The sequence below is a fragment of the Rhea pennata genome, chromosome 20, assembly GCF_028389875.1.
Source record: "Rhea pennata isolate bPtePen1 chromosome 20, bPtePen1.pri, whole genome shotgun sequence".
Lineage (NCBI taxonomy): Eukaryota > Metazoa > Chordata > Aves > Rheiformes > Rheidae > Rhea > Rhea pennata.
In genome coordinates this window covers 8,355,218-8,373,443 of record NC_084682.1, presented here as the reverse complement: position 1 = coordinate 8,373,443, position 18,226 = coordinate 8,355,218, and the positions used below count along the sequence as shown (strand labels likewise).

General features: G+C 42.8%; 1 protein-coding gene across 1 annotated transcript in view; it reads left to right on the top strand.

Moving 5' to 3' along the window:
- COL26A1 (collagen type XXVI alpha 1 chain) overlaps positions 1–18,226 on the top strand; it is a 173,363-nt gene that overhangs the window by 13,299 nt on the left and 141,838 nt on the right. Inside the window, exon 2 of the mRNA XM_062592601.1 lies at positions 11,775–11,897. Within this exon, the coding sequence (XP_062448585.1) occupies positions 11,775–11,897 (123 nt within the window). The remainder of the gene's footprint in view (positions 1–11,774; positions 11,898–18,226) is intronic.

Here is an 18,226-nt window from a genome sequence, read left to right as displayed (position 1 = left end):
TATGGAGGTTTTGCAGGACTTTGTTTTTATTGAAGTGGACACTCAAAATGGCTTAGCTTAGGGATCTGTGAGCTGAGCAGGTAACTCTTGAATGGAATACAGGCCTGTTAGTATAGTGGAGGAGTTCAAGCAACTCTTCTGGAGCCACTGCTCCATGCTCTTTCAGCCAGAGTCCTCGTGCCTAGTGCAAGTGCTGGCGGATGGATACCGGACCTTGAACTGCCTTGATAGATGTGAGTGGCTGAGCTGAGGCATCAGGAAGGGGAAGAGGGCTTATTGATCTCTAAGCAATAAAAGTAGATGGGATTTGTCTAGTCTGACTTATTTCTGATATTTGCATTTGAGGAGAGTGACTTAAGTATTTCATAAACAGAGGATCCTGATTTTTAAGGTACTGCAGGCATAATGCTGTGTCTGCATTTCACAACCTCTGTGGCTCTTGCTGTCTCTTGAGCTGTTACAAAGAGCATGCTGTCATGTCTGGCTATGACATTCATTTGAAATAGTTTATGGTATGAGGTGTGCAGAATAAAGCTAAACCTATGTACTTACAAGGACTTAAATTCTAGACTGAAAGAGATCCCTTTGGCTCATTAAATCTGATTCTCCACAATGATGGGCAACCGCACAATAGCTGACTAGCCTAGAAGGGTCTGCAGCATATTTATTCCCTTGTATACTAGAGCCTGCAAAATACTTTCCAACTTGCTGAACAAATTTAGGACCTAGATTGAATGATATGATTGTTATGTACCGCAGGAAAAGAGAAAGAGATAGCAGGTAGAGGAAGTATTGCTAGCAGAGTATGGGTTCTGTTTACGTGATATAACTGTCTATAAAGGTATTTACAGTCATGTTCTAGCACTCATGAGTCTGAAGCCGATCCACTTTTCAGTGCCTTCTTTTGGACCCGTTGTACTGGGAACTAGTGAGACATTGCTCTGAGCATTGACACAATTCAGAAAAACAAATCTGTATTGTGTTTAAGATGAAAGGCAGTATTTTGTCTGTGGGATCTCTCCTTTGATTTGTTTGGTTATTTTAGATGTCAAATGGCTCTACCTGTCTCCAGCGACAGTAGTATCTGTACTGTTCAGATGCAGGAAAAGCCTGTAACATACATGTTAAATGAGCAGGTCAATATCATGTAATTAATAGGTAGCAGTGACTTGCTCCTACTCTCCTAACTTTTTCTCTGATATCCTTAGTGCTGTCCTTTGACATTGCTTTTGCCCTTGTAGGAATCTGTTTCTCAGTGCCAGTACGATACTAATGAAAAACTACTCCATCTCGGCAAAGGCTATATGTTTCTGTCATGCATGTGGCTTTCATTGCTGCTGTGAATTTGGCATCAAAAGGCTGAATTTGAGGCACAAAGATGCACTGTTGCCCATATAGGGCCATGTAAGTAAAAAGCAAGCAAACAAAACCTTAAGGAACATACCCTGGGTCTTTCTGGACTAGCTGTTGATGCGTGCAAATACAGGCCCTGTATTGCTACTGGAAACGAGCTAATTCACTCTATAAATGCAGGAGACTGATTTTTGCAATTGCAGTGTTGGTGGGCACAGACTATGTGAAGTATTGCCTTCACTGAATTTTGTCACAATTTATTGTAGCTAGTGAACTTAGAGACAGCTACAGGTAGTGACTTCATGGATGGTAGAGGAGGCTTTGTTGCTACAACGGAAGCATTCATAATGCATGGGCCAGTGTTATAGGGTTACTGACTCCTTACTACTAGTTTTCTTAACGCTTTTCTTTCTCCCCAAAGTTCTTGAGGATAAGCTGGTGTGTGTCAGTGTCATGTCTTTCCACCCACGACTTCCCCTCCGCTCTCTACTATTTCAAGGTTGGAGAGCTTAATTCTGGATGAATTTGTGTTGGTGTAAATTTAGTGTACTGGTGCTGACTTAGAGTGCATAGTTAGTTTTTAATCAAAGGAAAACTGGGGATGCTGTTTTCAGCTTCAGCAGTACCAGATCAGGTTTTTGGACCAGGGCACATAGTCAAATGGCAAATGTGTCCTTTAGAAAGATGGGTATATTTTAAACAAATAGTTTGTGTTTCATCCCGGTTCTATACTTTCAATCAAGGTCTTACTGGTTTTCCTTGCCTGCACCCTTCCCTTCAAGGTCAAGCTTTCTAGGAATGAACATACCAGTACCGTGTATGTGTTGGAAATATGAAGATGGGAGACCTGTCTACAGCTGAGTTATCCAGCTGTGCAAAGATGTTTAGAGAGAGGTTCTTCCTTTAAAAGCTCCTTGAATTAGAGCCTTTCATGTTGCAAAAATGACATACTTGGTTGTAATTGTGCATGATTTCCATACTGCATGGATATGGAATGCCAAATTCCATTGAATCACTCTAATTTAACAAAGGCAGATTCCATGGATATTTTTGTAGGTTTATGCTTCTCTCCCTCTGTGAACATCAGAAACTACTGTCTTCTCATTGATTACAATAATCTTGGGGGAGGGATCAGCAATATAGTTCAATGCTGAGAAGAATGCCTGTAAAAGTCAAGAACTTCAAAGGAGTGAAACCCCCTTTTATTTCTGAGCACTCAGTCATACACTAACTTCTTTTCATTTTCATGATGAAAGTAAATATGGTTGGCCTGAACTATAATTATTGTTTGATTCAATCAGAACATGCCCCCAGCAAATACAGAGGAGCTGGATGGTGGGTAAAAAATCAGAGGGACTCTATGCTAGTGAAATCTTCCTTGAGCCCTTTCTCCCCTTTCCCCTTGTGTGTGCACAAATAGGTATATAAGTATGGAGGTATGTGTGTTGAACATGATTAGATTAATCTTTTAAATTCAACTTTATTTCTGGTACTACCTGCCTGCTCGACTGTAAGCCCTTATGTGCATGTGTTAAGTTCTGTATTTATATTACTGCTGATGTACAGGGTGGATCTGCTCTAAAAATGAATCAGGCTTGTGTAATAGAGGATTGCTGTTGTCTACAGGGCCCTTGCTTCATTAGTTACAGCAGTTGGAAGGTGCCTTGTGAATGAAGGTGGGGGATTGGAAGAAGAAAAGGGATGGTCTCATGGCTAAGGAAGTTGAATGTTGCCCTGGAGAGCTGTGTGTCTGACAGAGTTGCACCCGTGGCTCAGTTATCCTGTTTCTAGGCTTTTAATAATTCTAGTAGGCAGAGTTTCTCCCTTAACCCCTGTAACTTCAATGACTGCAGAATGATAAGGCAAAATCTTGTGCAGTTTCCTATGAGTTAAAGTTAGTTCAGCTCTGGAGGTAGGGCTGTTTGGAAGGTCAGCCACACACACAACAAAGCAAGGAAGGCACAGTTAAATGCACTTGGCTGCAGAAGCTGCTGAAGATTAAAGCTGTTGTGCAGACTGAATTACATTTTCCTCCTAAGGTAAAGATTCCTTTAGGACGAAACTCCCTCCAGCAGTCTCTGATAATCCGCTTTGTGTGGGAGAATTTAAGACTACTATTGGCAACTGAATATTTGAAGTGTGCTAAGCGCAAAACGTATTGCCCCCTAGGGAAGGGTTATGCTATTGGGAGGTACCTAGATAAATTGTCCCATCTGACTTAGCTAGGCAGAACTTATTTTTATGGTCCCCTTTTTGCAAACTATTACTGGGAGGCAGAAAGATTGGAGTTCCTTCAAATCTTTGTCTGACTGACATAGCAGAGTGGGAGACCTGGAACTTGTCTTATTCCAATTCATGCCTCTGGCTCTCTGCTGCTTCAAATGGCTGCTGCTGTCTGGCTTCAGAAACATGAGCAATCTTCCAGTTTTATTCATTTTCCAAAATGAATGGGCTGCTATAAAGATTTTCTCCCTTTTTCACAGGAGTCAGGCTAACCTCCATTAATGACTGTGAAGTACTCGGATTCAGTAGGAGTAAGGCATGCGTAAAACATCAATATTGACAGGATTTCTGTGGCTTTTCATGTCTTCTAACTGGCAGACCACTTAAAACTTTGTAACAGAAGAGAAGACCTCGCTTTGAACTTAATCCTGTTGTCATGTATCTGTGTGCAGTCCCTTTCCTTCTTCCCCTCCCTCCTCCTCCCCATGTAGTCTTTCATGGATTCCTTAGAAATGGTCCATTGAGCTACAGACCACTGACCTGAATCAGTTGCTCAACTTTGAACATCCTAATTTTGTGGAGACTGGTAGCCATGATTTGAAATTTGCAGCTGGATCTTTGGTCAACAAGATGAATTGCAGCCTTGGATCCCAAAACCTAGATACTTGGAGAGCTCAGGTATGACTGGGAACACAAGAACCTTCTGCCCGACTTAACCTTTATCTGAGCTTTCTAGTGGCATAGGATGGGCTTTCTTCCTTTTAAGTCAGGTTATAGCAGTAAAGAAAGTAAGGTAATAACAACCAGCCAAAGTAGCTGGTAAACTTGATCCTGATGAAGGCCAAAGCACATTCTGGGAGGTGTGTATTTGTGAATAAGAAATGAATAATATGTGATTATGTAGAACTGGGTTGTTCAGGAAGAGATACCCCAGAAAGAACCTGGCAGCCTTTGAAATTTAGATTTCTTGGCATGCACGAGGCAACCTCTGCTTCTGGCTTCAGTGGAATGTGTAAATAACTAACTCTGGCTAACCAGGGGCTCCAGCACACAATGTATGGATTGGTGTTCTGGCACAGCAAGTAGGACGCTGTACTATTTACACAGAGAAAAGGGCATGGTTTGCTTTCATTGAGCCAGAACAGCAACTTTTTCCCAGTAAAAGTCAGTGACCTTCTGATTTTATTGAAATTCCTCTCTAGGACTGCAGGGAAATTGATAGCTCGAGTGAAAAATGTTACGAGGAAACTTGGGGAAATCTATCTAGCTATCAAAACACTCCTACTGTTTTCTGTGCCCTAGATGTTGATCTCTGCTAAGTATAATACACAGTGTCTTATCCTTATGGAAACAGAAAGATAATTCAGTGCAGTTGTTTACACAGCTCAAAGCTTTAGAGCAAATCACAAGCATCAGAAATGCCAACCTTGTTGAGAGACATCCATGGTATTTATTGGGAGTGGGAAGAGTCAGTTCATGCCCAGATACATGCAACAGGTACTGATGAAACCATCCTGCATATAAAGCCATTTTTTCAGAAACACATCTGCTTTCCTCTGTCCTGGCTCAGTTAAGTTTGAGCTTTTATGTCTGCTCTGGCACATCGTTTCATAGGAATACTGAGACAACGTTAAATCTTCATTTTAATTAACTCTACAACGTCATAAATATTCTTGTTCAGAGCCTACCTTGTAGGATTGTCTCTGCTGAAAGCCTGTGTTTCGTGCTAGCAGGAGCGTGATATGCTGTAAGGACATTGTTTTCTGTAACCGTAGCTGTGTCCTTCACTGCAGGGAACACATGAGCCAGAAGCTCCTGTATGTGGTAGGTGTTGCCTGCTGTAGGTCTGCCCTTAACAGGGCATGACAGCAAGTCAGTTTTGTATGTGAAGCTGAACTGTGGTCTCACCGAAAGAAGTGATTAGGCAAGAATGCAACTGCTTTTGTTTTCAAGTTGCAGCCTCTTCATTAAACAGGCTACTTGCTGAGTCCTGATCAGTTCAGCCCAGTGGTTTCTGACATTGTTCAGTTTGAACACTTGTCTGGTGAAATGAAGCCTGCCAACGAACCGTTGGCTTTTCTTTTTCAACTCCCTTAGAAGCCCCTTCAGGGACCCCCAGGAGCCTGAGGATCTTGGACAAAAAGCAGTGGTGTGAACTAGGAAACAAATAAAAGTTGCTTCGGGTGATGAGGCTGTCAGCTTGCTGTGGCGCACGCCTTTTAGAAGTATTTACAGTGGGGAGGTGGATGGAGAGACTCCCTACATATGCTTTGAGGGGTAGGCCTTGGAAAAAGTACTAGGCAAATCAAATTGGCAAGAAAGGAGGGGAGAATTTGCTTTCTGGTGCCCTCCCCTGTGTGAAACAATTGCTCTAAACTGATTCAGTCGTGCTAGCCAGGAATTAGGCTTTAGTATGTGAGTATATGGCTCTTCTGGCGCTTTTACAGTATTTTAGCCAGGCTATTTGTTAGGTTAGTTTTCTTTATGTGCTATAACCCTTTCTTTTCTCCCTCACTCTAGTTTTACAAGCTGCTCAGATGTCTAGAGTCTCCAGGCTTAGACTCACCTTTCTTTTGTGAGTGGCACATCCAAAGGGTGCGTTAGTAGCCCTGTCTGAGAGGGACAGGATGTTCAGAAAGCTTGTAGGGTCCAGAATTTACCTTCTTCTGTGGTGTCTGGCTGCAGAAGCAAAATGCAGCTCAGGCCTCCCTGTGGGCCAGCTGCTCTGTGAGGTTTTCTCAGCCTGCTCAGAGCACACCCTGGAAAGTTAGCCTTGCTGTCTCCTCAGAGCCCAGGTGGCCCAAAGCGATTCGTCACTGGCCTTACTGAGTCAGCAGAGAGTGGGTAACTCCCTCCCAGCATCTGTTGAGGGAGGGGTCCATGTAAGCTCAGAGCACTTGGACTTTTCAGAGTCCCTCCAAAGGAAGGCAAAAAAAAAAAAAAAAAAAAAAAAAAAAAAAAATTTGTTACTTAATTTGTTACTTGAATTTGTTACTTTAGTCTGAAACATCCACAGTGATATTTTTTGTGTCTGTCTGGAACATACACAATAAATATTATTGGATATCTGCTGACATCAACACTTATATTCTCTCTGGAACAACATGTTGTCAGCTGTGACATGAGATCTTGATCTGCAGCCCTGCACTGAAACTGCCTAAGTCAGTAGCTTACAGGCTATGGTCTGCAGATCCTCAGTTGTCCATGAAAGTCTTCCAAGAATTAAATAGGGTGTGAGAGGAGAGTGTCTCTTTGGAAATGGCTGGGGAAAATGAATGAGACTCTCCTCTCTAAGCAAAGCCGTGGAAGACCAACTCTATGAGGCACTGCAGGGCATTTTGCTAAATACATAGGTGATGAGCATGCATTAGATCTAGTGGGCCTAGCCCTAAAGGAGCTGTTGCTTGGATCACTACATTTTCTCAGTTGGAATATTCTCTTTGAATAAGCAATAATGTATTCTCTGCCATCCTGGATGCATGCCAGCAAAAGTCCTAAACCTTTCTTGCTAGCATCTGTATGTAATATAAAGGGTCATTTATAATCTCCGTAAGCCATGATGGGGCCTTTCGTCACTTCGTCTGAATCCTGCTTGTGTTTTGGAGATTGTTCTTACTGGCTTCTGGCTTGCAAGAAGAAATCTTGGGGTGTGTCTGTCTTTCAGACTTGCTCACTGCGCTGTTATATCTACAATGAGTCCCAAGTTGTGTACCCTCATGCATCATTAGCTACGTTCTAGTTATTTTACCTCTCCTGCTTACGTGCCCCAGTGGAAACCAACAGCCTGAAAGTTAAAATTTTTAAGAAAGTGCTGCTGCTGATGTGAAGCAAAGAGCATAATATTTTGCAAATAGGAATGTATCTCTTACTCCTGGGTGGGTACCTTTTGTAATTGAAGTCTTCCTTTTCTTGGTAAAGCAAGAAGTTAGCAAAATCTATGTTTGTATCAGATTCCCCAAGTGTCTTTGTGGTTTGACTTTATTTTTTCCCCCCTCAAGATCCATGCTGTGGTTCACAGAAGCTTTTGGCTGCTTTAAAGAAGAGTGTGAGTGCTGAGGTGACAAGTGTTATGTTGCTTTATTGTACTCAGTACTCCAGCTGAAGAAGGTGGAAGTTTATTCTTAACCTGCAGATATAACTGAATGATGTGTTTCTTTGCTGTAGACTATTAGTCCTGTTTAGACTGGCAAACCAGGTGATAGCTTCAGGCTAGGAAACAGATGAAACAAGAACCTTCAAGGAAGGTTCTCATATCCTGTAATGATTGCTCCCTTTTATTATGGGCCCCTGATTAGGTCATCTGAGGAAATGAACCTGGGAATGTCCCCCCCCCCACAATGTGCAGGCCTCTCTCATGTTAACTGGAGTGTGGGAGCAGCCTTTGCCTCCTACCACTGCCTGAGGCTCTGTCACCAGAGTGTAACCAGCTCTGTCCAGCAGCATGCCTCACTTCTGAGAAAGGTTTTTTTTAAAAGACTGGAATGACAACTTGAGGGCTAAATTCCTTTGACCTGCTTAGGTATATATATGCCTGCAAAACTTATTCTAAGGACCGAGTAGAGTAAATGTGCAAGAGACCCACTTTGGCAACAGCTGTTATGGATAAATTTGGAAAAAAAAATCCGAATGTATGCTGGCAGCACCTGATGAACTGAAGGCCTGGAGAAAACATTTTTCTAGGTAGCTACAATATTCAGTTGTTCGTGAAGTTTTTGATACAACCTGTTTGGTGCCACCTGCTTAGAAATAGGTCCACAGAGGTATTTAGTGGTGTGCTAGACTCCAAAGTAGGTTGAAAAATAATCCTTGAAGGACCAAGATGAAGTTGAATCTGGGTCTGTGCAGGGAAAGGACTGAGAGGAGCATTGGTTGGTTTCTATTTTCTCTTTGATAATTGCAATTTGGAGTTTCCATTACACATTATCCAGAGCAGATAGACTGACAGATACCCTCTGGCAAGTGGAGAGTGCCTCCAAAGCTGCCTTCCCCGACCCCGCGTGGTGTACAGGGGTGTGTAGTGCTGTTCATCTCTTCATTCCCCTTGCCACCTTGTTCACCTTCAGGAATGTGAAGCTCCCCAGATTCAGCATCAACTGTGTAGGGTTTTGATTTTAGCACAGTTGCATTTTCTTGGGCTGACTCAGAATACTGTCTTTTTCCAGGAAAATGGGACAGTTTGTCTCAGAAGTGCATCAAAGGCAGGATTATAGTGGAATAGTATCAGTGTGGGATAGTCCAACTCCACATAATGGAAACTACTTTTTTTGCAAATGAAACTTTGTCATGGGAGAAGGCTAGAGGGGCGTATGTATGCAAGCTATGTAACAGTGAAGGCATATTGTGTGTAAATAAATATTCAATTTATTTGGATTTCATTGGCAAGCTGGAGAATGTTCTTGATGTGAGGACAGGCCCTCAAGTTCTCAATAAATATGCTCTGTTTTAAAATGTTTGGTAACTTTATTCTGAGTTTGTTAGTATCCGTGTCTGTTCTTGATCTGTTACATCTTGCTGGTGTGCATAATACTGCTTCATTCTTTCTCCTGTGGTTGGACCAATTCTTTTCCTCATTGCACGTCAATGAGAAGTTTTGTTTTTCATAATTTTGGGACATATGCTCTTGCCGTTATCCTGTCATATTCTGTATATGCACGGTTGCTTTGCCTGACACATGATGTTTTTGTCCTGGGGCTTGTGCAGGAGGGTTGTGCTGTCCCTCAGACTGCCGTTAGCACTGTACTAAAAACGTACTTGAGTTAAATAGCATGTAGCTGTGGTTTCTTCCACTCCTCCATACTTGTCCTTTCTCCTGGTTACTTTTTCTTCCATTTTCAAATGGATATTCCTGTGTCGTGAGGAGGTACTAGACCAGTCTTACCCTGCAATACCTGTTTGAACAAATTGTATGACTAGGGCTAGGTGAGATAAAAAGGGGACTGATTATACTGTGTGCGCCCTTGAAATTAAAAGCAAAACTCTAGCCTGAAAAATTATCCCAGTTGCCATCTCTTTTTCTGTCTTCATGTTTCTTTTGCTTTATCCCCTAAGCTTTGTTCCAAAGTTGTGTTGAGCCTGTTAAAGAATCTGCTATCATCATGTGATCTTGGCTTCGTTAATCTTTTCTTTCCCCTGATTTTGCCCTTCAGTTCTATGATGTGGATGTTGGTAGACACAACTGACTATGAGGGAATATGATTTGGAGTCCAGGGTTTGTATCTATAGCACAGGAGGTATTAACTTCCCAACTGTACTTTACTGGGAATAACTGGGCAGCCTAAGTATTTGTCTCTCCTTAAATATTTGATTAAAAACTCCAGGAAAATATAGCATTTTTTTTGATAATCTTGCCTTATAGCAATGAAATCATTAGTCCTCTGCTGCATATGGCCATATAAATGATTTTGGTATCATCTGTGGAATCCTTAATTCAGTCTTCTGCTAAATTTTTTTAGAAATTGCTCCTCCGTTTCCAAAGCAAGGCTGCAGGAGCCCTGTACTGGGACAGCTGCTGCTGGGAGACTGCTCCAGGCCTTGCCCACAGTGTTGTCCCATGGTGTCAGCTCCTCTCCAGGTCCAGCTGAAGGACCTGAAAGCAGAAGGCTGCATTAATGCCTGATTGAATAGAGGCATAAAAGCAGAGCAGAAAATACACCACTATTCCCTAATAAATATGAGAGAAGTGGCTCTCCATGATCTCCCAGCAAGCCTGGGAAGCGCTTGATTGAGATGCAGCTGTAATGCACGTTTCCTTATGGGGAACCACAAGTGAGTTTGCAGTGTGTGGAGCGGTGTCGGCTCTGTCTCAATGCTGCTGAGGGGCTCCCAGTGTCAGGGTAGCTTTCAACTCTGTGCCACAGAAACCTCAGCTCAGCAGCACAGACCACTGTCTGCCTGCAGCTAGAGGTTGGGCCAGCAGCCTGCTGGCCCCGCTCGCCTGTCGTGATCTGCAGGGCTCGGCTGTTGGCACACGCGTGCCTAGTCATGGGAACGAGAGTTAGCCAAAGAGCAGAGAGCCTCCTGCAGGGATAGAGGGAGAATCCAAACAGGAAACGAAATAACAAACGCAGCAAATGGCAAATGCTAGGAAAATTGAATGACCACCTGGAAGGTGGGCAGAAGAAGAAGGGAATGTGTTTACTGCCATGGTGCAAGAAGTTTGGTTCTGGTGTGTAACGTTGGGGAGCCATCGGAATGTTTAGAGGAGAAGGGCTTGACTGTACTTGGTGCTCTTGTGTTAAGGTGGCTGAGGAGTGGGACCCTTGCCTGCACAGGGGATGATCAGGCATCTGCTCTTTGTGTTTCTGAGTACAGGGCAGTGTCTCCACTGCCTGCTACTGCCCCCAGTTCTGATTCCCAACTCAATGGGAAAGTGGATGGCCAGTCTGTTACCTCTGTGTAGTTAAGAAGTGAAAATATGAACTAGGATTTGGTAAAAAAAAGAGTGAGACTTGCAAGGGGGAAATGAAAGTACACCTTTATTGTTTTTTTTCCCCTCAAGCGTGACAGGATGAAGGTAGAGAGACTCTGTGAATCCTCATTCACAGGACTGGCACGTCAGTGCTGCCTTCTCATGTGCCTTGGGATAAAGAGGTCTCTTACTCTTGTTTTCCTCACTTGTAAGAGAGCATAAGACTCTATTCCCTTCCTCCCCACATTTTTGTCTTGCCCATTTTCAGACCATAACTTCTCCAGGGCAGCAATATTTGTTCAGCACCCAGCTTATTCCAGTCCTGCTGACAATGAACCCTACTACACCAAAAAGCAGAATTTTCCAACTTAGATGTTGTTCAAGTGGTAGGAGGCCAGGGAAAGATACCATGATGAACAGGATGAAATTAAGACCAGTACAATGGGAGCTGACTATCAGGAGATTTGCAAGACTTCTCCCCCCTGAAGTCCTATTGTTTATGATGATAACTAACAGAACTAAATTATGTGCTGTAAATCTCTGGCCTCTTGAGAACTGAGCAAGAAGCCTTATTGGATCTCTTGTGATTCAGATTGGCAGAAGCCAGGAATCTCTCAGCAGCTCTTGGGTGGAAAGGGTGGGGTGGGAAATTAAGACTGAAAGAGGATTACTATGGCTGGCAGAAGAAACTACCCTACCCCAAGTTACTTTTATTTTTTTATTGCAGTCTGATATATTTTGGTGCAGCTTGCTGTGGTACTGGGAATAACAGTGTCCTTTCTCTCTGCAGGCATTGGTGTCACTATACGGTTACTCGGACAGTTTCCTGTCAAGTGCAGAATGGGTCAGAAACAGTGATCCAGAGAGTTTATCAGAGCTGCCGGTGGCCAGGACCTTGTGCCAATTTAGTGAGGTAAAAATCTTACTGTCTTATGCTGCACATACAATTTACCCTGCACTTTTCATTGGGTTGGTTGGCTCTTAAGCACTGCTTCAAAGGCTGAGTTCAATGGGTCGGATGCTCATCTTCTAATTTATGGGAGTATAGCTAAGGAATATCATTGGTGTTAGCTGCAGAGTAATTACACGTGTAGATGCATGTAGTATTGGGGCACGCTATGCAAAACACTCTTAGCTTAGGTTGTTCTGCAGTCTTCTGTGGAGAAGTGGAAATAGGAGCCTGGGAAAGTGGTTGCTATTAGTCAAGCATGAGGCTACAGATAAGAGTGAAGGCTGTGAGTGCAATGTGATTGAACAGAGTTGGTGAGGATGCTAGATAGATAACACTATGGGGTTGATTGGGACTGAGTCCTCAGACTCAGTTCTTTAAGGGAAATAGATATGTATATATTCCCTTAAATATGGGATATGTATATATCCCATGTATACTTGAAAGCTTCACTCAAATTATTTGCAGTCAGTGATGGACATGAGCAAGGTGCTCTGTATCTTTCTGAAAGGAATTATCTTATAGCACCTCTTACTCCTACATCCGAATATCCTTTATAGACATACATAAAAGTGCAGTATCACCTCTCCCTAGATAAGACACAAGGCTTGGAGACCATGGCTTGTCAAAAATTTACCCCTGGTCTGCTATCAGTCCTCTGTGCTTTTCAATGCTTTATTGTCTTGAGTCCATCTACATGGGGAAAAAAAAGTTTGAAATAGCTATGCAAAGCTACCACTTTCTGTATGCAAAATGTCTTCACATTGTTTAGCTTTGCCTTCTCTGAAGGGCATTCTCAGAACCGAATAATATTATCCAGCCATCTAGGGAACTGATGCAGAAAAACCATTGTGCTGTAAATTTACACCTGGCTTCTATAACAGTTTCCCATGTAGACAAGCCAGTAATTTAGCTAGCAAGATTTAGTCATTTATTACTCTTCTGTTACCAATTCACCCACAGTACAGTGATTGAGGTCCTCTTCTACTTGATAATTTAGCCAAAATGTGGTCGAACTACTGACAAACACTCAAATATCCACCTCCCAAATCTATGCGCATCCTGCATACGCTGAACAGCTCTTGTGATTCTATTCATCTGGAATTCACGTTTTCCATGTGGCAGTTACCACAGTTGGTTCTCTAGTTTCTACTTGGCCACTGGTCAGTCTGAAATTTTTCACTTGTAATTTATCTGCTTTGGTGTCTCTTTGGTCTTGTTTTACACAAGGCTGTGGTTGAAGCCCTTAGTATTTTACACTGTTACATCCAAAATTCTGTTGAAGCTTTTTAATTTCCCAGACTACTTAAGCACATCTTTGTCATTGGAAACTTGTGAGCTTTCACCTTGTCTCTAAAATTTGCCAAAAATCTTGCTTATTTTTCCTGGTTAACGTCACTGTAATTGCATGAGTACCAAACAATTGATCATATTACTGGTAAAAATCCTTTTGTGGGCTACTACAGTTACTCATATAGATTGATTCTTGCTTAAACCAAGAGACTTTAAGAAATGTTTGCTGTTGTGACACAGTTATTCATTGAGTATTTTCAGTTTCAAGTGTAGTTCAGCTCATTTGCCTGATGTGTCCAATTGTTTGGAGACAGTGCAGAGTGGCAGCAGACTTCTCAATTTTTCTTTCTATTTGAAAATATTGTAGAAAGAAGCTGAGGTTATTGATATTTAAGATCTCAATTGGTGAAAGCTCAGCTGGCAGGAGATGCCTTTCTAGAAGACAGTTGCCAGGAGGAAACCTACCCAAAGAGTCATGAGGATGCTAATGCTCTGCTCCCTTTGAGCATAAGACGGACAATCAACCAGTACCCTTCCAAGGAAATGGCTATACCATCTGTCCTCTAATCATACGTTTGATGACATGCTTATGTGGAGTAAAGAGACCCTGGAGCTCCCTTTTCTGAGGACTCCCAGAAAGCTGCTGACAGAGATGCCCAAGCCAATCAGGTTACCAGCAATGGCAAAGCAGAAGTGGCACGCACCAGTTCGTGATAATCTGTTGTACTGGCCACTGCAGAGAGGGGAGAGCCCTGAGAGCAAATGACAGTGAAGCCAAAGCCCCAGCACATAGGGATGTGTGAATAAATTTCTTACAGCCAAGCTGAAATAAAAAAAATGAGAGCTTTTAACAATTGCATTTTTTTCCCCTCCACCAAAATCAAAACTCTGTTCAAAAAACACTCATCTCCTTTTTGTTGTCAGGTGACAAATTCCTAAATGTAGCGATGGAAAAGACCGTCCCCAGAGTCATGGGGTAGTTGAGTGCAGTCCCCTGAACACAAGGGAAGTGTTATACTTTATTTCCTTTTTTTTTTTTTCATTGAGAAACTGGCTTTGAAGGGATGCAAGTTTATACCAGGCTGCAGGGCTTCCTGGGGCAATGTCTCTGACTACTACTGCAGAAGACAAATATGGTATTCATCAGAAAAGAAAATTAAACTCAAGTGCTCTACTTCAATTTTTGTGCTAATGGGTTTGAGAGTGATTCTCTACCTACTTTTTCAAAGGGAAAAAGAAATGCTACCCTAGCAAGTCTAGTTACTGGAGCCATTTGCTTGGAAACTGGGCTCTTTTTTTAGCAGGAAACTGGTTATTCCTATGATGGACCTACCGTCTGTGGTGAAGGCTGAAGGCTTCTGTGAGTATTTGCCCTGCAGGTGGGAATATTACCTCTTGTGTTTCAGAGCATGGTGGGTGTGGAATGGCAGAGCCTGAGTCCATGGGCTTTTCCACCACGGCTCTTGGAAAGGACACTTCTGCCCATACTTCTTCCAGTCCTGGTACTGCAGGATTAAATACCAGAAATGCTGCATGCCCCAATCACTTGACAGGTTAAGGCATTCATTTCTTTGGCAGACATCTTGAGTAAGGATGTCCTCAGTAGATACCTTCAACAGGGGAAAGCAGTCAGGAGTATCAGATTTCAGTGTTCTGTCCTACCTCAGGGGAAGGCTTGCACCAGCTTGATTGGAAGGGGGACGAAAGAATCCCTGGTGTTGCTAAAACATTAGTGCTGTAGCTCATCAGTCCTTGAACGTGTTCCTACAATATGAAGGAGCTTCTCTATTCTGTCTGCAGTCTTAGATGCAAGCATAAATTTGCCTTCTTCACTCTATCTGCTCTACATGATGGCTCCAGTAGGAATGCTTTATAGGGCCAATGTTTTTTGTGCCGCTCGAACAGGATTGTTCCTGTTTCCTTCTTGCCTTTTCTGTGTCAGCACCTCTGTCATCTCAGGTTTTTTGGAAGTCTCGCTTTCAAGACATGAGAGACACTCGGTCTGTTTGTTAGTGGCTAGAAATGGCCATGCTCTACCGCTGTGGTTGCTTAGGTAGTGTAAATATACATTTCCCCTTTGCATGAAAGATGAACTCAGTCTTCTGGCCATTCTCCTATACATTTATCAGAGATATTTGTGGTACCTGATCTTGAACTATAAGGGAAAGCACAAGCAGATTCATATGGTATTATGCATGACTGAGCAACACAAAATATCAATAAGCTATCAGAATTACTTTGGCTTTATAGTATTTCTCCCAGCTGTGACTTGAAATAAGCTGTTTTCATCTCCTTGTTTACAGGGAGTCAGCCAAATCTGGGAGAACTTTAATTCTGCCAGCATCTATTATCAGGAGGCCCATTAGCAATGGGGACACCAGCCAAAAAAAAAGGCATCTCTCAACCATGCAGTGACCGCTGAAAGAGGCATTCCATTAGAGAAACTCTGTTTACAAGCAAACATCAGTGTGGCCAGACAAGAATTTAATCTATCTTCTCTATCCCATTGATTTGTGTTATATTTCTTTTCTTTATTGCACAAACTGCAGATCAGGCTCAAGCCTTTGACAGAAGAGTGTCTGTGAGATCCCCAGCCTAGCAGCTTCAGTTGTGTGATGTCCTTGCTATCTGTTCACTTGCACTTGGGAAGTTGGCAGCTGTACACCTTTTGCAGGAATGTCGTCATCTTGGCTTGGATGGGATGAGCTGCTCTGTTCCCACCCCCTACCTCTGACTCTTAATTTAGCTTGGGTGCTGAGTTGCTTTAGAGCTGTCTTGGCTGGAGACCTTCCCTCAGCAGATCTCTGTTCTTGAACTCTCTCCATTTGTCCAGTGAGGGCTTTGACCTCTGCTCGCCGTAGGGTATGCCTTTGCTTTGTCATGCTATGAAGTGAACAGGCAGCTTTCCAGCAGTCCGGCTGGTTTTTAATGCATTATAAAAATTGCATACCATTTGTCTATCTGAAGGAAAGGAGTCGCTTGCTTGATGTTTCAGCAGTAACCTAATCCCTGGGTCTCTGCTGCCTGAATGGCTGCACCCAGCTCCTACCAAAACCTTGCATATGACTGCAACAGCTACAACAAAAAGATTGCAGCTGTTGTAGGCTCTGCTCTACCATGCTTCGGAGTGTACCCTTCTAGAGGCTCACAGAGAAGGTTGGTCTCATAGAAAAGCATTTGAGAGCATTAATTTGCTGGAACTTTTGTGATTTTCTGTGCCTGTGGTCAAGTGGTGCTGTGTATTTAAGCCTGGTGGTTCACCTTCAGGCTCACCTTCAAGATGGTGAGATGAGAGCAAAATTTTCTTTGTCTTGGTGTGTCTTATGACCTTTGAGAGCTGGACAATTTCTTGCTATACCCTAGTCAGACAAGAGAGTCCTACTTTTGATTTGTGTGTGGCTATTGCAGTCAGTAAAATAGTATCTCAGTCAGAGGTAAACCAGTGTGAGGTATAGCCTGGCAGATCACTTAATGCTATGGTTTTCAGAAGACAAACATTTTCTGCTTCATCTCTGGTTACTGTGAAATTCTCTATAATATTCCTGAAAAGCTACATCTTCAGATTGTGGCTGGATGATCTGACACCTCTTCTACTTGTTTGGCTTTAGAAATGTGAATATTCTCAGTGAAGCTGGGCAAGTTTTCACCCTGTTATTTTTTTGCCCTAATTAATGGCCATATGGCTTCTTTTCATGATAGCCTTTGAGAAATTCTGTCTCTGTTGCATCCTCTGGCTTTAGAGAATCTGGAGATTCACCTTGAAAACCATCAGCTGGCCTGTACAGGAATGGGCATCCCTAGCCTCCAGGCTTCAACCAGAACAAGGCCAGAGGTCTTCCACTCCCAGTTTTTAAGAGAGCCATTAAAATCCTAAACATTGAGTTACTCTTATGTTAGCTTCAAATATCACCCAAAAATGATGGAAGAGACAGAAGGGGAGAGCATTCTTGCAGTGCTGCAAGTCTGAGATGCCCTTTCTGACTGTCAGCCATTGCATCTTCTTTTCTTAGTATTCTAGCTGGTTCAGCTTATCTCATCAGAGATAAGTGCTTTTGATTGCATTTCCAATGTATGTAGGCTGCACATCTTACATGGACCAGCCTTGCTGTTCAGTATTCTTGAAGGTCAGGTTTGTTTGCTATTTTCACTTAAACTGAGCACATTGCTGTTCCTGGAGAGACTTTTACAAGATAGCTTTCAGAATAACAAAGCAAGAATTCTGCAGGATCATCAATTTCAGCTTTTCTGCCTTTGAAGACTTTATTGCTACAGGATCAGTAGCAGAGATTGGGAATATGTCACCCAAGAGATTGGCCTGTGGTTGATGTTTCTCAGTTTTAAAAGTAGTAACACCACAGGGAAACCCTTCTGTCTTCTTCTTTCCAGTCGATTGAATAATAAATCCCAGAGCTTATTCCAGTGCATTAGGACTGCTATTTGAAGTCCTATTATACAGGAATTCTTTTATTTTATTTCTCTCCAAGCTGCAGAGTCACATGCTTGGAAAAAGATGCTTGCCCTCCCATGCATACAGAGTGTAGAGAAGAAGGATGAATGGTCCCACTACGAGCAGGATAGAGGCCCTGGCTGTGTAAATGATTAGAAGAATCGCACGAAGGTGTGTTCTCAGGTTTGGGAACAGTGTGGACAGCCATACTTTCAGAAGGGGAGCTCTCTGGGCAGGGCTCAGAGCCATCTGCTTTGCAGACTGTGCTTGGGCACAGGTGTCCTTAGGCTGATTGAAGGCCTATTTGTCTTATCCAGACATGTTATCTGGGCACTCTTCCCCCTTGCCAGTGGGGAAGCACAGTGCTGCTCAGCAATAGCACTGAGACCTAGCTGTGAATAAAAACAGGAGCTGCAGATTGCTCTGGTGGTATGAAACACTTCTGTTTCCATGTCCTTTCTTCTTGGGACTGAGAGACAGTAAAGTACTTCAAAGTGGTGCTCTGCACATCTTGGGATGGGAAGTGTGGAAGTTTCAGTTTTCTTACTTCTAG